We start from the raw sequence: 25,204 nt of genomic DNA, 5'->3' as shown, positions 1-25,204 counted from the left end.
TGTTACTATTCTTGCTTTAACTTTCTTTTTTTCTCCTTTCTTTAACAAGCAAATCTCAGATGTCCTGCCACTTCAGTCACATATACTTCAATATGCATCTCTAAAAAAATATGGATTTTTAAAAAAAGATTTCTTTTTAAGATTACTTATTTTTGTACAGCATGAATATATTAGCTAGCTTTCTCAATATACTACATACCTGGTTGAATTCTTGCCACCTGTCTTCAACATCATAATTTTTTTCAACTTCTGAAAATATGGCAACTACATTATTAATAAAAAAATCTTTCAAAGAATATTCTTTTTTATAAGATTTCATTAAGTGTTGATAGCTTATAGCCTTCATTAAAACTAGACTGTCATTTAAATATAGCATAAAGCTCAGTTTTTCATTTGACAAGGAAACTAATTTCTTGTTTGCATAAGGGAGTGAACAGAAACAAAAAGTGGTCACTAAGGCCTAGCCAAAGAAAAGAAGTTATCCACTGCTGTTTAAAATGGATATAATATCCCTACATAAGTATGCAATGGGTGCAAAACCATATTCTACACAACCTGAAGATTGGTAGAAAGTATTCGCATTCTAGTGACTCAGTAGAGGCACTTCTCACTAATTCATGGTCGAATATTTTTCACTGTAATTAATCTGGAGATATCACCACATCACTTAACATTCATTCTACTAAATGATAAAAATTACAAAAACCTTTGTTTTATACTCTATAGAGTATAGAGCACATTATACTCTATTTGAAAAGTATACCTGATATATTTACCATGACTATTATTTTGTTTCAGGAAGAATAGAGAGCACTATATTTTAATGATGACATGAGTTGTACTAGAGTTGACTTGCTAAATTCCTTAAAGCTAAACCCTAAGATCTTAAAAGCAAGTAAAAGGATTTTCATCAATGAATATGACAGTGTGTTAAACATACCCTACCTAGTTGTCTGAGGACAAAGGGATAGGGGGACAGTGACATAGGAATCAACGTGGAAAGAAAGTTAATTTTTAGGGCTTCAAATAACATTTTTGAATTGAAGCGTTTCTTCTGGCTTTCAATATGAAGCATTTTGTGAATTCCTCCCCCCCCCCCATTTTTAACACTCACATCATCAAAAAAGAATTAGCTATGAAATAAAGTTACAACAAGGCACATAAATCTTAAGAGGTATATTCTACTTCTCTTCTACGTTTCTTCTACATAAGGTACAAACCATTCATCTGAGGAAGAATTAAAAGGAATTATCCATAAGGTCAACAAAAAAATCTAGGAAGCCTCACAGTAGCTCAGTTAGAATCTTAATAAAAGATAAAAAGAGAGATAAACCCTCACCTTGCCTATTTAAGTACATATAAGAATGGGACTTATAATGCATACATTGACATTGACTAACTCATGGCTCCATGAGGTAATACTGCTCTCATACACATATTATTTATCCACTGCATGTTACTTGTCCTAACCTTTCAATTTAATTGAATCTAACAGAACCTATTAAATTCAGCCTGGTTGCATAAGATTATGACAGTAATTAATGAGTCAGATTTTTAAGTGAGTTGAAGATAAACTGCCTGGTTAAGAAGGCTTTTCCCTTTTGTTCCCCTGCTGTTTATTGAAATGGAAACTAGAATACCAATATTCTTAGGATTCGACTAAAAGTGTAATGCTGACTTTTCCCTGTGTCTGAATTAAGGCAGGTTTGAAACTTGTTGGTTACTTGAATTCACACATAAATCAATACCAGTTTGGTAAAATTTAAATGGCAATTTTCAAAATAATGCAACAGACTGACCCAATTTTACTCTCTCCTTTGGGAAAAAAAAAAGCTGAACTACAGATTTATCTCAGGAATGACCTCTGAGGCAAGTCATATAATAAGCATTCATTTTATTTGTTCTTTTTTCCCCCATCCATTTTTTCTACCAAAAAAAGCAGACTATAAAATTTAAATAATATAAACATCAGAAGTTCTTAGAAATAGGATGCTTGTTTTAGTTTAAAATGTTTGACTATCCTTTTAAAGTTTTCAAACTTCTCTCCCTCCACATAAGCAAGCTTTTACATTTACTATTGCCTGTTATTTGAAATAAAGTAAGCGTTTTATCGCTGTTGGGTGGTGGGTTGGGGGAGGGGGAAGTCATAGGATAGTTTTTGGCACAGATTTATTTAAAACAAATATTAAAAACTCCAGTTCCTCCTGAAAAGTAGTGAGGATGATATCTCACTACTCTTGTAAATATCAGGGTTTTTTTTTTTTTTCCACTGACACACAAGTGCACCTGAAAATACAAGTTGCATAGCAGTGATTACACAAACCTAGAAAAGGCATGCTCACAGCTGTTTGAAGAGTGAAAACTCAAAGTACACTTTATGGTAATGGTGTCAATGATGATTTTTAAATATATATGTATTGTCACTTGAGAAAAAGAAAGATCATTAAACAATTCGACTGTGAGAAACTCGGTGTTGAGTGGACCACGGTAAAGCTAAATTGTTTCAAATGTACATAACAAAACTTAAGTGTGGTGCATTCACCACTCTGAGGACACTAGTCATTGAATCAGAAAGATTATTTAACAAGTCTCCAGTTCTTAAGATGATTTATCTCAATACCTTAAATGATAACATTCTCTATTGAAATCAGACAAAAAGGCAGTAAAATATGGTTGAGCACGGGCGTTCCACACAGTAGTTATGAGTTGCTCAAAAGAGTGGAGTTCTAAAATTTATTTTGATTTTCTTAAACTCACTCACTTGTGACCAATCTCATGTGCAATGGTAAAAGCTGAACCCAGGCCAATGTCTTCATTAATGCTGCAGCTCCTTTCAGGCTCACACATTCCAGCCACAGAGGCCAAGCCTGAATAAACAGAAGGAGACACAAAGGGTCAAGCCAAGGTGTTTCAGTCTTAAAAAGCCCATACTTATAAATGCCTGGATTCTTTTTAATAACCTCCATGCACAGAAGGAGCAGTTGGCAAAAGGTTAACTTTCTAGTCATTTGCAAAATCACTGGGGGGAGTTTCACTTTGCCGGCTAGACATTAATATTTTTTGAACTGCAGTCAGTGCTGGAAAATGTCTAGACTAGGGGTTAGATTTATAAATTTTACTTCTGGTAACTTGGGACCACCTAGTAACTTGAGCCAGAAGAGGGAATTCAAGAAAGCATTTCTATTTTAACATTCTTTAGGCTGTAGAAAGCAAAATATATCCACATTATTTTTCTAAAAAGATCTGTTTAAGTTTAGTGGGTTCACAAAAATATACAAGCAACTTTTTAGTTACCAAAAAAAGGGAATCCCAAATGGTTTTTAAAAATGACATTTTTTTATAAAAACAAAAATGAATGATTCAAAACAGAAAAAGAACTGTTAAAGATGGGAGGTTTTTGCATTTTTTTAATCTTCTGAAATTAGTCCTGCAAGTGATGCAACAATTTCTTTAAGTATTTTAATGGGCGGAAAGTCATCCACACATTCAGCGTGGTTCTCCCCTCTCTCATCCCCCTTAAATGCATTAGTTTTAGTAATAAAGCAAAAACTATGGTGTTAATTCACTGATTCTAGTGAAATGTTATATTACTCAAGGTATTCTTCCCTTGGGAATTTTAGTATGTAAAAGTTTTAATATTTATTTCCAAATGAATATCATGCTCTGTGATTAGTTCAAAACTTTAAAATAGTGCTGAGAAAAAAGATATAATGTCATGTGTTATAAGGAAATAGATGCCAAGCCATACTTAACACACATATGTACTAAAGTTATTTAGAAGAAATTGAAGGAAAAGTAGGAAAAATATTTTATATGATAGTAGTCTACTATCAACACCCAGGTATTAATAATTACCTTCCCACCAAAAGTGATTTCAATCCAATTCAATTAATATTTATCGAATGCAATAAACAATGTTCTACACTAGGTACAAAGTCCAGCTACACTAATTTGGAACAGTAAAAGCTATTCAATTCATATTCTTACTGACAAGAAAGCTCTAAAAATTGTGTATTTTTGTATGCTCTAATATGAAATATCAACATTAATAACCACATTGGAAAAGAGCTGAGGTTAGTGTTGGATTTGCTGATAGACTGTTTGCTTTTCCTACTGATTTATGTTGCAGGGGGGGCAGGAGCTGGGGAGGAGGTGATTTTTGCCTCACAGAGTTAATAATAGTGATATCTTTGTTCTGCCCTTCCATTCCCTTAGAGGTCTTGGGACTTGAAGAAGAGGAAGTAAAGAGGGACTAGTTGAGGCAGGATGACTTAATTTTTTTGGTTAATCAAAAATATTTAATGAATATTACTTCCAAATTCCACTGAGAGAAAAAGAGACAGAGAGAGGGAAAATACAAAAAAGTCTGCAGTACATTATCTGCCTTTAAGCTACTGGGTTCAACATGGTCCATGATATGGAAAAAACAAAGACACTCTATTTGAATATTGTTTCTGTTTTGAGCTTTATGAAATTTGGTTTAAAAAATTACTAATATTTATTGTTAAATTAACATTACTTATATTTCCTGAAATCTATTATGCCATTATCCTTTTGTTGTTGTTGTTGTTATTCTTTGGTATGTGCCATATGGCCCTATTTTTAATTGAGAATGCCAAATGACTCCCCAAGGTGTATTTGTAAGCACAGATTTACTTATGCATCTGATATAAAATTGTTAGCTCTACTAAAAGAACAACCTAAGAAAAAACGTATCTGAGAAATAACTATTTGTTGAAAGTATAAGGTAAATCTTAACTAAAATAAAAGACTAATTTAGATGCTAATGTATTTTTCACAACTTCCCACCATTTTTTCTATTCCTGTAAAACTGAAGCTGTCAAAGTTCTTATGTGTGATTGTGTTAATAGGTGTTTGATTACTATTCGGGTCATTTAGATTTCCTCAGTTTGATGGCCACAGTTTGCACCCTGAAATCTACTTAGCCAGGTTACAATTGGTCACCAGCAGTACTAAGCAAGAAAATATCCAAGAGTCAGCATGAAAACCAATATGAAAGTTACCAGAAAGACCACTCAAAAAGAAAAAACCTGATCAACTGTGCTGATAATATATTTTCCACATATTAAAATCAACACATGTATAAACAACACAATTCATTCAGTTTTCAGTATAAGAAATAGTATAAAAATAAGTTATAATGGTTTATAATTTGAAAAATAATTATATTAGGATTGAAAATACACTGACATGTATCCAAGTATTAAAATATTGATTCTGGAAATTAATAAACTATCCCAACGTATTAGGCAGTGTTATTATTCATGTCCCAATGAAGACCATATCTCAGTGTAAATAAACTACCTTCAAAAAGCAGAATAGAATATGTATAGATACATACATATGCATATAGCTATACATATATATTTCCTCAAAATAAACACACTAGAGAATACAAGCTAGAGCTTGCACCTTCTTTGAAACTTGGTGAATATTATACCTAAAATTGATTAAGCACTTAGTAACTGCTTATGGAGTATGTACAATACAGGGAATAAGTTAAACAGCATAACTTCTACATTAAACACCACCAGTTCATTTCTATAGTAAACGCCTTTATATTTCCTTAAATGACTTAAAAAATATCCTTGCAGCATAAGGGCAGATATTACTCCTACATCATAGATAAGGAAATTAAGGAACAAAGAGCTAAATAAACTGTAAAAGGTAGTAATGCACTGAAACTGTCAAAGCCAGTTGTTGGTTTTCAGCTCAGGTTCCCTTCCTTTGGATTATTGTTGGTCTTGTTAACCTAAAACACTGTGAAGAAAATCTTTTTGATGTGAGCTCTCTCAGCAAAGAGTTCTTTCTCTGTGTTATGATTTTAACCAGCAAACTTCTCCACCATAATACTTTTCATCGGCAAATTGGGATTTCTCCTTTTGCTGTAAATCCTGAGGGAAATGAGGAAGGAGAAGCCTGGGAAGGCAGGTAAAATCATCAAGAGAAATTTTAATTTTTGAAGAGATGTTTCACTGACCTCTCCAGGACCTCTACTTTAAATTTGATCATCCCCAAATTCTCATGAGGCGCATAGGAACAGAATTCATAACTATTCCTTTACAGATAAGAAAAGTGAGACTTGTCAGAGAATCTAGAGAATTCACCTTCAGTTGCTTAACTTCTGAGTCTGTAAAAAGCCTCTATGACTCTAAAAAACACCCACCATATAAAAGCCTCCTGCTTTTACTTAAAATAATTCTAGTTGCTTAACAATTTAGTCTACTTGAAAGCTACCATTTTCCCCCATTTGTATTTGCAGTTAACTTTTAACCACTACAAAGTTATACTCCGCAACAAAATGATTTTTTAATTTCTAGAATACTATAGAATTGCTTTAAAAAAAAACAAGTGATATATGGGAAGCACAAGAAAGATAATTCTGTCCTCTCTCTCCACCTCTGGCTGTAATATTTTACAAAATTTGTTTTATTCTGTTCAGGTAATAAAATTTTCCAATAATATCTTTATTTATGAGGATATAATCTTTCCACAAAATTGGACCAAAAGAAGTACTGTTCTTAATGACTCTCCATGAAGTATCCCCTAAGTTTTTTTTCTTTTCCTTCCTGGACTCAGATTTGAAGTTGCTGGTTGCTTTAATTTGCTCTCAAACTCCTTAGTAGTTTTGGAAAATACATTACAGAGATGGAGTATATGAAAATGAGTGGTAACTTTTGATTTATTATTACTGTTTGATGATTTTGAATCACCTCCTAAGCTGTTTTCAATCATCATTCTACTTGTTTCCTAGTAAGTGACATAAACACAAAGGTCAGGTTTACCAGTTTATAGGAATAATTTCAGATGTGGCAGAAAAGAAAATTACCAAATTAATAATAATAAAAAGTAAAGCCATTGGACCAAAAAGACAATCTGAACTATCCTCCCTTTATAAAAAACTTACCCAGTGTTCCACAGGGCTTATTTTTATAAGTGCAGATATCATATCTATAGAGGAGAAAAAAGAGAAATGAAATTTGTAATCTGATCAAATTTGTAAAATATTTTTGTATATTCATCACATTTCTTTCATGGAGCTCTGGTTGTCAGACCACAATCAGCGCAATTATGAGCAGCCAGCTGGAGTGTCGGCATTTTCAGCACTCTGGGGGACAAGCCAGCTGCACTATACTCACAGCCTCTGGCTGCAAGCCAATGGGACACCTGCCAGTAAGAAAGAAAGGTTAAAGTGGATTTTTGTAATTGCAAGTTCCATAAAACCATCTACCATACTGTTTTGAAGCTAGAATAGCTTGTCTGCAGATTGCTACTGCTTCTACAAAAAGCAAATGGGTGGCTTTTTATTCCCAATATCTTTTGGACCTGCTGGAATATTTTTTTATTATAGCCACAGACTATATTTTATACTTCTGAGCTATAAGCAATATTTGGAGTTCCTTTAACACAGGTTCTTGTTTAAAAATAAATTAGGGGACTTCCCTGGTGGCACAGTGGTTAAGAACCCACCTGACAATGCAGGGGACACAGGTTCAAGCCCTGGTCCAGGGAGATCCCACATGCCACGGAGCAACAAAGCCAGTGTGCCACAACTACTGCTCCTGTGCTCTAGAGCCCGTGAGCCACAACTACTGAAGCCCGCACGTCTAGAGCCCGTGCTCCACAACAAGAGAGGCCACTGCAATAAGAAGCCCGCACACCGCAACGAAGAGTAGCCCCCGCTCACCGCTACTAGAGAAAGCCTGTGCGCAGCAACGAAGACCCAACGCAGCCCAGAATAAAATATAAATAATTAATTTTTAAAAATAAAAATAAACTAGGGCAATACAGCAACGGGAATAAAATTGATATCACACAGTTTTCCTAGTTGTATACCAGCAATTTAGTGTGGTTAAAACACAAATATTTTACAAACAGCTAAATAATTAGCTCAATAGAAAGCTTTCCTAATGATGGTCAGATACTTACTCTAATGCTGTACTATATTATAACTCAATACAAAAGATGGAATCCATAATGTTGCATATTTTAAAATATATTACATTTAGAATGCTAAACAGTATTGATGTGGACATTTATTTTTAGCATTTTTATAATATCTTTGTAAACTAATCTCTAAAATCAAAAGTATTCAAAGTTCTAAAATGAGAATAAAGTTAAAAAGACTGAACATTTTTATTTGCCTACAATTTATGCTACAAATGAAAAGAGTTTCAGGAAAAATTTCACCAACTAAATGAAAATCCAGGTGGTAAAAGTTTTTTTTAAAATTGTATATAAATAATGGTTAGTCCATAGTACTAGAGGAAGGCGTTAATACTTAATCCCATTCTTGTTCATCATATCGAAACTTATTTTCAAGAAACAAATATACCAGCATACCACTCGTTATTCTCATTAAAATCCCTAGAGACTCCCTTTGCCTATTTTTGATTTTCAAAATCTTCATCTTGTTCACTTTACATTTGAGAAAAGGAATTTCTTCTCCTCTTGCAAACCATTCTCTTCTGACCATTCGCATATTCATCTCCTCTCTTCTCTTGTAATTGGAAACCACAGGATTGCAGTATCTGGTACACTCTTGAATATAAGATAGAGAGGGTACTTGGTGTACTTACCAAAACACCAGAAAGTATATTCTGGATGTCACAACCAATTTATCTTGTGATTATATGTGTAATGCCTATGACATTACATGGACAGAACCCATACCAGCAGTCTTCAACAAAATGTAAAAAAAAGCCTTCTCATGGGTAATGCAGATTTAAATGTTTAAACGGAGCCTACTTCCAAATCCTCAATTTCCATATGTACCCGTTCCTAAAATTGATTTGCCTGAGGATGCACCTGCAAGTCACCAGTATTCTGTCCCTCTTTCGACTTTCACAATCATCCTGTTTCTACTTTACAAACAAGAAAGCATACTTCTCACCCATCCCAAACCTTGCTATGGTGCCTTGTTCCCCACCCACCCCTGTGGGTAAAAGTCTCCAGAGCATAATGCAAAGGGATAATTCAAGAGTGCATTGGGGGAAAACCAAGATGGTGGATCAGTAGGAATACGTGGAGTTCATCTCTCTCCACAAATGCTTTAAGAATACATCTACAGATGGAACAATTCTCACAGAACACCGGCTGGACACTAGCAGAAGACCTTGGATACTGGAAAGGACAAGAAAGATCCCCACACAACTGGGTAGGATGAAAGAAAGAAGGGAAAAAGAAGAGGAGAGGCAGCGGAACGGGATCTGTACCCCTGGGGGGAGCTAAAGCAGAGGAGAGGGTCCCGCATCCGGGGAAATCCCCTCACCGACGGGGAAATCAGTTGGGACACAAGGGGAGCATCTGAGGCTGTTGGAGGAGGATGAAACGGCTTGTCTGTGACAGATAGGACAGAGTGAGAACTACACAGCTGGTCCGTGCCACAGCCCTGTGCGCCCCAGACTGGGACGTGTGTCTGCTGGTGCACACGGGGGGCTGGGGGAGGCGTTAAGAGCTGGAACATGCGGACTGAAGAGCAAACCTGGGGGCAAAGCTGCTGCTGACTGCGAGGACACAGCCTGAGGGGACAGGAGGGAGGAAATCCGCAACCAGGAATGCTTGTGGAGGAAGCCCAGACTGCCATAGAAGCAAGGCGCCACTGTTGACTGATGTGCAGGGGGTGGAGCCGCCATTGCAGCCTCTCTCTTCCCACGCGCCGGCCACCTGTCCCGCCACGCACAAAGAAAAGCCCCCAACAGGGCTGGCCTTCTCATGCCTGCCACCAGGCGCTACAAAAGGCCCCCACCAGAGCTGACCTTCTCGCGTCAGCCGCCAGGCGCTAGGAAACGCTCCCACTAGGGCCAGATCTCTTGTGCTTGTGGCCACCGGCTTTCCCGTGCACCTGTCGCCACCGGGGCCCCCGTGACCCAGGAATTCGTGCCACCTCTGAGCCCTGTCCTCACCGGGGCAGACCCGAATGCTCCAGGGCAGCCTTTGGAGCAGACTTCTGTGGGTAGCCCACATACAGAGGTGGGGCTAAAACCACAGCTGAGCCCCAGGGGCGGAGCAACTAAGGAAGAGGAACAAATGAAGCACCGGACAAAGGATCAGTCTCCAAAATATACAGACAGCTCATGCAGCTCAATATCAAAAAAACAAACGACCCAGTCAAAAAATGGGCAGAAGACCTAAATATACATTTCTCCAAGGAAGACATACAGATGGCCAAGAGGCACATAAAAAGATGCTCAACATCACTAATTATTAGAGAAATGTAAATCAAAACTACAATAGATATCACCTCACACCAGTGAGAATGGCCATCATCACAAAAACCACAAACAATAAATGCTGGAGAGGGTGTGGAGAAAAGGGAACCCTACTGCACTGTTGGTGGGAATGTAAATTGATACAGCCACTATGGAGAACAGTATGGAGGTTCCACAAAAAACTAAAAATAGAACTACCATATGACCCAGCAATCCCACTACTGGGCATAGACCCAGAGAAAACCATAGTTCAAAAAGACACATGCACCCCAATGTTCACTGCAGCACTATTTACAATAGCCAGGACATGGAAGCAACCTAAGTGTCCATTGACAGATGAATGGATAAAGAAGATGTGGCATATATATACAATGGAATATTACTCAGCCATAAAAAGGAACAAATTGGGTCATTTGTAGAGACGTGGATGGACCTAGAGACTGTCATACAGAATAAAGTAAGTCAGAAAGAGAAAAACAAACATTGTATATTAACGCATATATGGGGAATCTGAAAACATTGGTATAGACCATCTTATTTACAAAGCAGAAATACAGACACAGACGTAGAGAACAAACGTATGGATGCCAAGGGGGAAAGAGGGGTGTGTGATGAATTGGGAGACATATATATACTATTGATACTATGTATAAAATAGATAACTAATGAGAACCTACTGTATAGCACAGGGAACTCTACTCAATGCTCTGTGGTGACCTAAATGGGAAGGAAATCCAAAAAAGAGGCGATACCTGTATATGTATAGCTGATTCACTTTGATGTACGATAGAAACTAACACAACATTGTAAAGCAACTATACTCCAATAAAAACTAAAAAAAAAAAAAGAATGCATTGATCCTGGAGGATAATCCTTTATGAGCAAAGCAAGAAAAATTGAAGGGAATGACACTTGTTTCATCCTGGGAAGACCTGGGGTCTGTCAGTATGATTGTTTATAAAGCAATCTATATACCTATTTCATATTTAGAATTCAGAAGTGAGACGGTTGTCATGGAGTGTATTAACAGGTTGATTTGACCTAAAAAATGAAGTCAGGCTTGTTATTGACTGATAGTAAGTCTGACTTAGCTAAGTAGTTTGGCAACAAGGAATGATTTAGCCAGTCAGATTTTATGCAGACATTTTTCATGATTGAATGAAATAGGCAGCTCCAACGTTTTGACAAAATTTATTTAAAGCATATACACAATATATAATATGTTTTTAGCTATAGTCTCTGTAGCTACTTAAACTTGTGATAAAAAGTATTTTATTTTACTTATTTTTTTCTTTTCAACTCACTGCTTTTATTTATTCATTAATATCTTTATTGGAGTATAATTGTTTTACAATGTTGTGTTAGTTCCTGCTGTGCAACAAAGTGAATCAGCTATATGTATACATATATCCCCATATCCCCTCCCTCTTGAGCCTCCCTCCTGTCCTCCCTATCCCACCCCTCTAGGTCATCACAAAGCATCAAGCTGATCTCCCTGTGCTATGCAGCAGCTTCCCACTAGCCACACATATTACATTTGGTAGTGTATGTATGTCAATGCTACTCTCTCACTTTGTCCCAGCTTCCCCTCCCCACCCCCCCACCCCGTGACCTCAAGTCCGTTCTCTATGCCTGCATCTTTATTCCTGCCCTGCCACTAGTTTCATCAGTACCATTGATAAAAAGTATTTTAGATATCAGCTTTAATATATACAAAGTGGTACATCATTTTAAAAAATTATTTTAGGAGGCAAATTAAGCAAAAAATTTGAAAAGCACAGATAAATACAACTTATATTTCCACCTCAAAGCAGTCCTTTCTCATCTCCTTTCCTTGTTCTCATTTTGCCTACACCCTTTATATTATACTCATGATGAATATTATTTCATTCTGTCACGACTGCAAAATACCTAAACAAAGGCTAAAGCCACCAACAAATAATACAAGCTAAAGCATCTAAGACTAGGATAATTCTATTTGCATTTTCTTCAGCTTTCTCCAATCCTCTAATATACCTATAGAGTTCTCCATAAGCCATTCTATAGGGAAAAGACGGGATTTCCTAGTGGCTTCTTCATTCAATTCACACTGTATCCTTCTCTATTCTATACTCACAGAGAGCAGTTATGATCTATGCTTCACCTTTAATACCAAGTACTAAAGAGCAACATTTTTACATTCATTCTTTCTTATACAGATGTACTGAGCATTTATCACATGCCCAGGTATAGTGCCATATACTAGAACCTAAAGATGAATCAGTAAGTTGTAGTCTATTTGGGAAAAGACACATAAGCAGATAAGTTACAAAATAATGTGAAAACATGATTAAATAAAATAAATGTAAAAAAAGTTAAACTTAACACAACAGAGCCAATACTTATTAGCTATTATAATTATTATCACAGTCAAGTTATATACAAAATACTATGGAAATACAGATGAAGGAATGATTCTACAATAGAAAACTAGGAAACAGATTCATATATAACATAACATCTGAAACAGATTTTAAAGGCGTAGCCAGATAAAATAAAAAAGGAAAGGGTATGGCATATATGGGGAACTATGAAAAGTTCAGAGAGGCTGAAACATTGAACATATAGGGTAAAATAGCAGAATACAAACTTGGAGAGTTGGTGTGGGAAGGAGGGCTATTAACTACCTTGAATGCCAAACCAGATTTGTTTTTTCCTACAGGCAAAAGAAACTTAGAAAATAAGTTTGCATAGTAGGAAAGGTTTTTTTTTAAGTATGTTTATATGAATGTGTATACAGATTAAGTCTGTACACAGATAAATGTCTGGGAGCTTAACGGTGGGTAGGTGAGAAGGAGGTGGGAGAGTAGGGAGAATATAATGATTTCTACTCTATTATATAAATTTCTATATAGCTAATGTTTAATCAGAAAGCGTTTCACCTATGCTGGCCTCTGATGATCAACACAAGAGATAGTTTATAGCTAGTCTAATTAATGTTTAATAAATGTTGAAAATGTGTTTTTCATTGAAGAAAAAATTAATGGTGTTCCAGATCTGTAGGTTTGCCAAAAGATTTCAGAAGCACTCTACTGCTCTTTATGAACACTTACAAGAATTCAGCAAACATTGTAGGCTTACAATACACTTAGGTAAAGCTTCTGAGACTTGTGTGTCCGCTCATTGGTTTGGAAGATCATGGTGCCAGCTGGCAATATAAGGGTAACAGAATTCTTTCCCTAAAATATGTTCACGCACACACTGAGTTCATTTTTTCACGCAAAGTATTGTCAGAGCACCGAAATTACAACTGAAATGTCATCCAACTTATAAAATAAGGAGTATGAACTATTTTGTGCCTCCTTGTTTATTTAATAAATATTTGTATGTTTAATGAAATTTGATCTAAAACTCCCCTTCATTACAATAGATAACAACACTCACTCACCAAACCCTCAGAGTATGCCTGATCATATTCACTTAGGTCAATTTGAAACAATAAAAATTCCTGATTGATGGAAGGAAGAGGTGATACAGTAATAAGAAAAATATTTACATGTAGCTATATCTATCATGATACATACTTCTAAAAGACTACATTGAATTTCCACTTCAACACAGAATTGATTAACACAAATATTTTTCCATTCCTTGATTGTGTGTGCTTGTTCAACATTGTGTTATCTGTACATAACAAAATGTTCAGCGTAAGTGCAAGGTAATCATTTGAGACATTTTTTTTAAATTAAAAATTGCTTTAATTCCATTACTTCCATACTTTTATAAACTTATTCTTTCACATTTTACCTTTTTAAATGTGTTTTTTGTTATTTCATATTCCATCCATTTTCTCATAACTATTTTTCCTTCTTTTTCATGCATATATTTCTGAATCTTTCCTTTCCTACAAATATTCTCTTTGCCCCATATTTCTACAGATGATAAGAATCTTGGTGAGTTATCTAATTCAAGCTATGCTACGCTTAAACCAGGACTTCTCAAATTAGGCCAAGGATGAACCAGCTTATTTCAGCTTCTATATATATCCCTCAGTCTTCTCACATCTAACCTCTAAACATCATTTTTCCACATTATGCCATGATAATCCTCACAAACTTCGCACTGCAACCATTTCTTTCTCGTGATTTTCTCATTTTTACCTCGCATCAAATTCACTCTATATTCTATCAACTCTTCTCTGCCATACTATGGTTTTGCCTGATTTTCCTCCAAACCTGAGCCACTTCGGGAAAAACTGCCAAGAAAAAAAGTGCAAGGAATCTTGCTTTAACCCAAAGATATAATCTGTGTGCTTTTAGGATTTACCTTGCTGCCACATAAATTGAAGAAAGAAGAGACAGAGGAAAAGGAGTTTCCCATTACCCACTCTCAGCACCCTTTAAACAAATCGTCTCTACTAAATCTTGACCAACCCAGATGTGGCAGGAGCACCAAAACTTGGGCCTTTGGTCTAAACTACAGGCTAGGCTAAGAAGTACACTGGCATCCTAAGTAGTGAGAGAAAAGCTGAAATGTGATTTAAAAAGGTTCTCTGGATTCTGAAAAACAGCACTTTATCACTGTGGTACTTTTTTCTTTGTTTTCTTTTCATGAAAGAATAATAAAGGGCTCAGTCAAGGTAGGTGAAAAAGAGCTAAGAAACGTGATCATGGGAATTCTATGTAAAGCCAGATACATAAAGGAAATCAGGGTTCCTTTTGGGTGAGTAGATGAATGCATACATTGTCATTTCCTTACCCTAAATTCATATGGTTGAATTTTGAGCAAGATCAAAACCAGAGTTGGCTAAATATGTTCCTATAACATTGGTATACTTTTCTGCTGTGGATACTTTCAGCTATTGAATCTCCTAATCACTTTGGCTAGGCATGGCTATCAGAAGAAACTGACCAAAACACATGATGAAGCTCCATTTTAAGGTCTGCAAAATATAGCACTACCTTACAATGATGAAATACCTAGATGGGTTCTTCAAACCTTTTCCAAAAACTACATTCCATTCTTATGTAAGAGAAATGATCATTGCAAAGAAGCATTCCTTTCAAAGATTTACTTTTGAAAATGAATGAGTTAAAATCTAAACTTTGAGTCTCATTTGTTTAACACTGAGTCACAGACTAACTTCCAAACAGAATGTCCTATGTACTGTGCTGTCTCATTTTGTTCTCTTAGATGTGGTGGTGAAAGCCAAGTGATAGTGACACAGCAGTTTTCAGCTTTCTTTACATGTGCTGATACAAAACACGACCTCAGTTCTAAAGACAATCGTAATAAAATAATGAGAAAAATTATTTTAACCCAATATGTGTGAGAATGTACACTACTTTTTATGATAAATGAAAAAGATTATAAGACCACCTGCCTTAGTTTGGGCTGCTATAACAGAATGTCATAGACTGGGTGGCTTAAATGACAGATATTTATTTCTCATCGTTTTGGAGGCTGGGAATTCCAACATCAAGGTGGCCAAAGATTCACTGTCTGGTGAGAGCCCACTTCCTAGCTTGTACACAGCTGGCTTTTCCTTGTGTGTGCACATGGCCTTTGATTGGTGCTTGCTCATGAAGAGAGAGAAAGCTCTGGTGTCTTTTCCTCTTCTTATAATGGCACTAATAGCATCATGAGGACTCTACCCTCATGACCTCAACTAAATCTAATTACTTCACAAAGGCCTCACTCCCAAATACCATCACACTGGGGATTAGGACTTCAACATTGGAATCGGGGGGGTGGAGGGGACAAATGTTCACTCCATAACATTTGACTCCTACCCCCAGATTCACGTACAAATTCACGTCCTTCTCACGTACAAAATACATTCATTCTATCCCAACAGCCTCAAAAGTCTTAATTCATTCCAGTACCAACTCTAAAGTCCAGAGTCTTACCTAAATATCATCTAAATCAGATATGGGTGAGACTCTATGTATAACATCCTGAGGCGAAATTCCTTTTCAGTTGTGAACTTTTGAAACCAGAAAAGCTATGTGTTTCCAAATGGAGGATTAGGCATAGAATAAATGTTCCCATCCCAAAAGGGAGAAATCAGAAGGAAGAAAGGGGTGATGGGTCCCAAATAAGTCCAAAACCTAGCAAGGCAAATGCCATTAAATCTTAAGGCTTGAGAATAATCCTCTTTGGTATGACGTTCTCCCCTCTAGAACCACTGGGGTGGTGGCCTCTCCCCTTCAGCTTGGCAGAGGCTGCCCACCTGGCTTCACCCACTCTGCTTCTATGAGGGCCCTCCCATGCAGCTCTGCAGGGCAATGGCCCTTTGAAACCAGGGTAGAAGTAGTCTTCCCTCCCAGGCTGCATAGTCTAGGGCTGTGGTAGGAGTAGTAGCCCTGCTGATCTCTGAATTGTCTTTGGGGTCCTTCTTCCCTTTTCTTAAAGGATAATGCATGTTCACAGCCTTCCTTCATTACATCCTATTTTCTCTGGTCCCTTTTGTCCCAGCTGGCAGTGTTTTTCCTGGTATAATCCCATCTCTATTCCTGACTGTTTAGATGGCTGATTAGGTCTGTAGTTCATATCCACACTACTTTCCCTATTAAATGGTCAGTCAGCCACACATTTAGTGTTCTCTTTTGAACACACTTCCTCACTTTTTGCAATTTGGATAGGATGAGGATTTTCCAAATCTTAAAGTGCCAGTTCCTTTTTAGCTTAATAATTCCTTCTTCATTTCTCTCTTCTTGCATTTTGCTATAAGCGGCCAGGAGGAACCAAGGCCCTCCTTCAATGCTTTGCTTAGAAACCTCCTCAGCTAAATATCCAATTTCATCGCTCACAAGTTCTACGTTCCACAAAATACTAGAACACAAACATAATTTGGCCAAGTTTTTTGCCACTTTATGACAAGGTTCAACAAGGTTCACCTTTTCTCCATTGTCCAGTAACCCTCATTTCTGACAGAGATATCGCCAAAATGGTCTTTCTATCTGTATTTTTATCAACATTCTGCTCATGATTATTTGTGTATTCTCTAAGAACATGGAAGCTTTTTCTACAACTCTCCTCTTTTCTTTCTGAGCTCTCACCAGAATTGTCTTTAAAAAGTCCCTTCACAGCAATCTTAGGTTCTTCTAGCGGGCATCTCAAAACTTTTTCAGTCTCTACTCACTATCCAGTTTCAAACCTTCCATGCTTCTAAGTATTTGTTACAGGAGTACCCCACTTCTCAGTACCAATTGCTGAATTAGTCAGCTTGGGCTGCTATAACAAAATACCATAGACTGGGTGGCTTAATCAACAAATATTGATTTCTCATATTTCTGGAGCTACGAAGTCCAAGAGGAAGGTGCTGGCAGATCCTTTGTCTGGTGAAGGCCCTCTTGCTCACTTGCAGACAGCCACCTCTTTGCTGTACCCTCACACAGCAGAGAGAGAGAGGGGGTTCTGGTCTTGTTGTCTTCTTATAGGGGCACCAATTCCATCATGGGGGCTCTACCCTCAAAACCTCATCTAAATCTAATTACTCCTGAAGGTCTTAACCTCCTAATACTATAACATTGGGGGTTAAGATTGTAACATATGCATTTTAGGCAACCACATTCAGTCCACAACACTACTTTAAACAGCAAATTTGATTCACTTTATGAACTTCACAAGTTACATTTTTTGTAATACTCATCTCTTTATCCAAATGACATTAATTATCTTGGAAAAGTTACTTGCTGATATATTTGAACCCTTAAAACCCAAGACCACCCATATGTATATTATCTGATGAAGTAACATATTTATTATTATTATGTGACTATATTATATAATACTTCTCAAAGATATGTCAGGGTTATTTGCTTAATAAATATTAGATATATTTAGCTACTAATTCTTGTCTTATGTCAGAGGCTACCAGTGTTTCTGCTCATGGAATGAATTAAAGATTTACCATAGATTGTAAAACATAGCCCTGGCTATTCACATGATAATATGAATTTTCCATTCATCCTACTAGGGTTTTTCTATTGGGAAGCATAGAGATAGTTAGCAAAGAATGCCTTTGCCCTTGTAAAACTGTCCCAAGCCATTGCAAAATGTTGATCTGACAAGACTGAAATTTTCGTATCTAAGTTATAAAAGCCTACCAACACAGGATGTTCATTCCTTTACGATCATCAGTAGCCTCAATTCAACAGATTATCATTTTTGTCCTCTGGGCCTATCTGCAATAGTATTTCAGTCCTTTGCCATCTCCTGGTTAACTGATTAACTTTCTCCTTGATTGTTTTGTCACTAAATCATGATATATTCTTTACAATGAATAAATTGTTTCTGTATTTCTACACATTCACCAAAATGGGATATTACGTTGTTTGCATCCTGTCTTTTAGCCAAGAATATATTTTGAGCATCTTTCTAAGTCAGTAAAGAAATATGCACATCATTTTAATGACTTTATCAAATTCTACTGTAACAAAATTTAAACAATGCCCTATTGTTGAAAACTTAAATGGTTTCCAAGTTTTCACTGATATAAACTTAATCACAATGAACATCACTATAATTTTGCACATTTATCTGATAATATTTTCATATTAAAATCCTAGAAGAGAAACACATTTAAGGCTTATCATTCATATTGTAATGATCTCACCATTGCCCACTTCAATAACCTTATGTCCACCTCTCTTCCCTCTCTGCAATCTCAAGTAGCATTTACCTTCTTTTGGTTTCCTGAACATACCATATTTCCTTCCATTTCATGAACTTTGACCTTACTCTTATCTCTATCTGAAACACTTTTCTACCAACCCTACTGTCTTTGCTAGGTTACTCCTACTAACCTTTCAGATTCACTTCCTCAATGCACTTCCTCAAGGAAGTCTTCCATGACTAGATGAGGTTCCCCTAATCACTTCCTCAAGGAAGTCTTGCACTTCCTCAAGGAAGTCTTCCATGACTAGATGAGGTTCCCCTAATCAATACTTGTCGAACTCCCTAAATTCTTCCTTCATAGCTCTTATCAGACTGGTACTTTCATGTATGTGTCTTTCCCACTAGACTGCAAATTCTTTGAGATTAGGGACTGGGCTGTTTTGCTCACTACTGTATCCCAGCACCCAGCACAATGCCTGGAGCACAATAGGTATTCAGTGTTTATAGAATTAATGCCCTCTAGAAAAGTTATATCAATTTATTCTACCACAATCCTATTTCCTGATACCCTTGTCACCAGTTAATGAGAAGAAAGTTATTTTAAGGTATTGAAACAAAGTTAAATAATGAAGTTCTTTTCTTTTTTTTAATAAATGTATGTATTTATTTATTTAGTTTTGGCTATGTTGGGTCTTCGTTGCTGCACGCGGGCTTTCTCTGGTTGCGGCGAGCGGGGGCCACTCTTCATTGCGGTGCCCGGGCTTCTCACTGTGGTGGCTTCTCTTGTTGCAGAGCACGGGCTCTAGGCGCGCGGGCTTCAGTAGTTGTGGCTCGCAGGCTCCGTAGTTGTGGCTTGCGGGATCTAGAGCACAGGCTCAGTAGTTGTGGTGCACGGGCTTCGTTGCTCCATGGCATATGGGATCTTCCCGGACCAGGGCTCGAATCCGTGTTTCACTGCATTGGCAGGCGGATTCTTAACCACTGCGCCACCAGGGAAGCCCAAATGAAGCTCTTGTGTGTTTGTCAGGGAAGCAGAATTTTTTTAAAGGTACATTTAATATAGCATTGTCTTGGTAAGTAGATAATGGAATAAGTTTGATTCATTAAAAATTTATCTGCTAAAAGATTCTCTCATATTAATAAATTTAAAAACTAAACCACTTTTACAACAAATATTTACTGAGAGCTTACCATGTGTTGGGATAAGGAAAAACACAGACAGGACTAACTTACTCTTCATCTGAAGATGCTTAGAAACTTTTCTAGGATCAGTAAAGGTTTAATCAGGCATCATTAGAAAGAGAAAATCTTTTCACTCTTTTACACCACTGGAGTACAATTTATTGGACTCAACTTTATTCATTTTAGTTATTTTTGTGCCCTCCTTTTCCTTTGTTCTTTCACAAGAACTGGATAACCTTTTCTCAGGGTAGCTGTATTCATCTTTTGAGCTCCAACTCTACTTATAACACCCTAATTTATATCCTTAAGTATCCCTTCTTGGGGTGAATGCAAATATCTTTTATCCAACTCTACCTTATATGTAGCTTATTATTCCTAAAGCATAACTCTGCTCATGCCATTCTCCCACTCAAAAATTCAACTCTCTCCAAAAATCTAAACACTGTAGCTTGGAGTTCAAGAACCCTCAAAAATCTTAATTTACCTTTCTAGAATTATCTTTTACTTCTCCCTATATTTGTCTTTTATTCTAGCTAAATTTGACTGGTGGTGCAGTGGTTAAGAATCCGCCTGACAATTCAGGAGACACAGGTTCAATCCATGGTCTGGGAAGATCCCACATGTCACACAGCAACTAAGCCCGTGAGCCACAACTATTGAGCCTGTGCTCTAGGGCCCGTGAGCCACAACTACTGAGCCCGCACACCACAACTACTGAAACTTGTGTGCCCTAAAGCCCACGTGCCACAACTACTGGGCCCACGTGCCGCAACTACTGAAGCCTGCATGCCTAGAGCCCATGCTCTGCAACAAGAGAAGCCACCGCAATGAGAAGCCCATGTACCACAACAAAGAGTAGCCCCCGCTTGCTGCAACTACAGAAAGCCCGCATGCAGCAATGAAGACCCAACACAGCCAAAAAAAAAAGAAATTGGCTATATACTCACCATTGTCTAAAAAGGCCCTCATCTTTCTCACGTCCCACACTTTGATCATGCAATATCCTCCTCCATTTATACTGTGAAATTCTAGACATCATTTAGGCTCAGTTCCAATATCTCATCCTTCATTATGCCTGAATTGACCTATTCCTTCTCTAATTATTACAGCATTCTGTGTTTCACAGTGTTGTTTTATACCACAGTTTCTTGTATAAACTTCATTTTCCTCCCAAATACTCTCATCGGTATTTAGGGGATATAATAAAATCTGCACCCCCCCCCCAAAAAAAAGAGAGAGAGAAAGAGAACAAAATATAATGACTATGAGAGTTTGATGGGTTTCTTATCCTTGGGATATTTATATTTCTCATTGTAAAATTATTAAATGGTCCTCAGATTATGATTAAGCTTTTCATGTAGTTTAGCAACAAAGAAGAAAAGTGCTGATTACGTTAACTTGTACAGTTTAGTCCACTGTCAGGCCTATTTGTCACTGTAAATTAATAGTGAATAGTGAATAGTGAATGGGGCATTTTTATTCCATATAGATCAGTTTCAAAAGTTTGGTTAATTGTATGTCTTTAAAAGTGGATTTGAATGATAACAAAAATCAGATTTTTAAATCTCCAAGGTTAAGGGCCAGGTTCTAGAGTATACTAAATTCACCTAATTAATAAATGCTACCCTGAGTTATATATTTTCTTCTTTAGGGAGTAAATAAGAATCTCAATATTCCCTCACAGCTGTAGGAACAAACACATCATGTACTTTTAATATTAAAATATTTTCAACCATCACAGCACCTAGAACAAAAATGGATAAGATTGTTGAATTAAAAAAAGGTTCGTTTTCTAAAAAGAATAAAATAATTAATAGGTTGCTCTTTGGTTAGAAAACAAATTACCTGCCTATAAAAAAATACAGCTTCGGTCTTCCCTGGTGGCGCAGTGGTTGAGAGTCCGCCTGCCGATGCAGGGGACGCGGGCTCGTTTCCCGGTCCGGGAAGATCCCACATGCCGCGGAGCGGCTAGGCCCGTGAGCCATGGCCGCTGAGCCTGCGCGTCCGGAGCCTGTGCTCCGCAACGGGAGAGGCCACAACAGTGAGAGGCCCACGTACCGCAAAAATAAATAAATAAATAAATAAAACAGCTTCGTTTAGTACTAAAAATTAATTTTGACATCACATAGAATGGAAATGCTTTATAAACAATGTAAAATTGATCAGTCCATTTTATATTATTTATAATATAAAGACAGTTTATACAAATAACTTTACACACTTACTACATATAAAAAGTTTTTCTTTCTAAATTTTTACTGTAGCATCCTTTTAGTTTTACAGAACATGGTAGACCACAAGAGCTCTTTGCCTTAAAATAAAGTACATAGCTTATTTTGTCTTTTTCCTCAAAAACCTCAAAACCAAAGAAGCTATTTAAAGCAAAAAAAGGAAAAACATAATATACATGTAAAGCACTGCTCAATAGGGAGAAGAATTTTTCTGTTGTTAGTATACGGGTCTTTTAAAGCTAGCCACAAGCAACCAATAGTCTAGTTCTGTTTGTCAGTACTTTAGTAGTTGATTTGCAAGGATAAATAATTTTTATTTGTGGTCAGTAAACTATTTAACAACATTGATTTTGAAAGACTGACTGTGTTTCCAAAATGCATATGAACAGGCTGCTTTTAGAAGAAAACACCACCACAGCATCTTAACATTTGTAAATATGTATATAAAATAGAAATATAACTTAAAACTTCAACATAATCATTTCTCTCTTTTATTGATATTCACCATCAAACCAATGAACAGTTGTCGTTTGTATTCTAAAACATGGTCTAGTTAAAGAAAGTGGGGAAAGAGGTCATATTGACTATCCTTCTGATTTAATGGAACATCATACTACACTGTCTTATTAACAGAATTGATTATAACTTGAATTACGTTACCTCTATCAAGTCAACTAGACATATTTTCCATAAGGACTGATCATAAGTCAGAATTAACCGTTAATTTTCCTCAGTCAGAAAAAGAGAATGGGGCTTCCCTGGTGGCACAGTGGTTGAGAGTCCGCCTGCCGATGCAGGGGACGCAGGTTCGTGTCCCGATCTGGGAGGATCCCGCATGCCGCGGAGCGGCTGGGCCCATGAGCCATGGCCACTGAGCCTGCGCGTCCGGAGCCTGTGCTCCGCAACGGGAGGGGCCACAGCTGCGAGAGGCCCGCGTATCGCAAAAAAAAAAAAAAGAAAAAGAGAATGAAAAAAATGCAGGTTTACTTAATGAGCTACTATGATCATAAATGCCTCAATGCCCTTTGAGCAGTCTGATGTAATCACTTAGGATCCACAGTGTTGCAAAAGATTTCACATGTCCCATAGTCACTGATTTTAACATTCTATGTGTAAAAATTTCCTCATACCTAACTAAATCCTTCATGACATAGGTTAAATTGATTTCTTCTTGTTTGACCTTCAGTGAAGATTGAGAGCATCTGTTCTCCATCCTTTACACATAAATACCTCTAAGTCTTCTCTAGAATAATAATCCCTGATACTTTAAAATTTTTCTTTTAGGTTTCTTTTTCAACCCTTTAATCATCTTTGTGGTCCTCCTCTGAACTTCCTCCAAGTTCTCCATGTCCTTCTTTAGCAGTAGAGCCCAGAACTAGAAACAATGTTCTCAAAAGGGTCTGACCAGTGGCAAGTACAATGGGAAAATAATCTCAAGTTTCCCACATTCTTGATTTTTATTTATATGACCTTACATTGTGTTTGCTTTAACCACAACACTACATTGTTAACCCATAATAATCTTATTATTCCTTTATTACTGAGGGGCCTTCCAACTTTACTTAAGTATAGTCAGTTACCCTCTGGAGTTTATGATATTCTTCCTCTCTAATCATATTGCTTCATATCTGTACCCTACCATATTTCTTTATCCTATTTTCTAATCAATATTCCAATTTGCTGAATTATTTTAGTCTAACACCACTTTCTACTCTGATATAGTAAGGTATTGATGTCTCTTGCCGTATTTCTCGCCAATTCCAATTTGCAATAATTTATTAAGAATATTAGGGCTTCTCTGATGGCGCAGTGGTTGAGAGTCCGCCTGCCAATGCAGGGGACACGGGTTCGTGCCCCGGTCCAGGAAGATCCCACATGCCGCGGAGCTGCTAGGCCTGTGAGCCATGGCCACTGAGCCTGCGCGTCCGAAGCCTGTGCTCCACAACGGGAGAGGCCACAACAGTGAGAGGCCCGCGTACCGCAAAAAAAAAAAAAGAATATTAGAATAAGTGATCATTACATGTCTATAAGAGGGGATTAAGTGTTCTGGAAAAAAAAATTGAATGCCAGCATTTATCCTCTGAAAAAGTATGATTATGGAGACCTTGTTAAATTTGCTCCATCACCTTCAGGTTACTAGCCCAGCACTGTCTGTCTCAGGGGCTAGAGGGCAGAAGATATGAAAAACCAAAATGCTTTCATAATTTCAAAAGGTCTCAAAGAGCTAGATTAAAATTTTCCCAATATACTGACCAGTTTCTTTTGTAGAAAACAATAAAAAGCTTGCAGAATCACAATACATTATAATTATTTGGGTTACCTTGCTCTACTAGGCAGGCCTTCCATTCTGTCATTAACTGAACAAGATTTGTTTGAACCAAAGTTTACTGATAAATACCAAAAAACGTACTTTCATAATGACCTTATTACATGATGAGCTATTTCAGATAAAATACCAAGAATATTGAATTGACCTGGTTTCCACTGGGTAGGAACTTATTAAGATGGAAGTATATATAGCCAGATAAAATCCATCAAGTCACCTATTGCTATCACACAGACATGAATTATATATTAAACACTGTTGGATTCACTCTTGTATCATTATAAATTATACCTTTATATCTGTAGTAAAAAAAAAAAAGAGTAAAGGTACTTAAGAGATGAAAGACAAAGATCAATACATAAATACCATGGAAAAGGAAAGTAATCATGGTGTTCTATATTCCATCTGAACAAAGCTGTTCCCGAAAACTTTTATTAAAATTATCAAGTGAGCACAAATACTGTCCCCTACAAAGTGCAAAAGCAAAAGATGTTTCTAACTTTTATAGCTAGAAATAAGAAACAAAGGTTAATTCATTGTTTAAAATTAAAATGGTAACCAGGACTTCCTTGGTCCAGTGGTTAAAGACTTCGCCTTCCAATGCAGGGGGTGTGGGTTTGATCCCTGGTCAG

General features: G+C 36.9%; 1 protein-coding gene across 1 annotated transcript in view; it reads right to left on the bottom strand.

The window, feature by feature from the left end:
- Window positions 1-25,204, bottom strand: part of ADAMTS6 (ADAM metallopeptidase with thrombospondin type 1 motif 6) — a gene marked incomplete at both ends in the record, with an annotated part of 263,234 nt that overhangs the window by 155,695 nt on the left and 82,335 nt on the right. The window contains 2 exons of the mRNA XM_082837370.1: window positions 2,762-2,867; window positions 6,929-6,972. Of these exons, the coding sequence (XP_082693496.1) occupies window positions 2,762-2,867; window positions 6,929-6,972 (150 nt within the window). The remainder of the gene's footprint in view (window positions 1-2,761; window positions 2,868-6,928; window positions 6,973-25,204) is intronic.

Source organism: Leucopleurus acutus, assembly GCF_964270905.1.
Source record: "Leucopleurus acutus genome assembly, chromosome: 3".
Classification (NCBI taxonomy): domain Eukaryota; kingdom Metazoa; phylum Chordata; class Mammalia; order Artiodactyla; family Delphinidae; genus Leucopleurus; species Leucopleurus acutus.
Note: the sequence above shows the minus strand (reverse complement) of the source record. Positions and strands in the feature narration are given on the sequence as shown.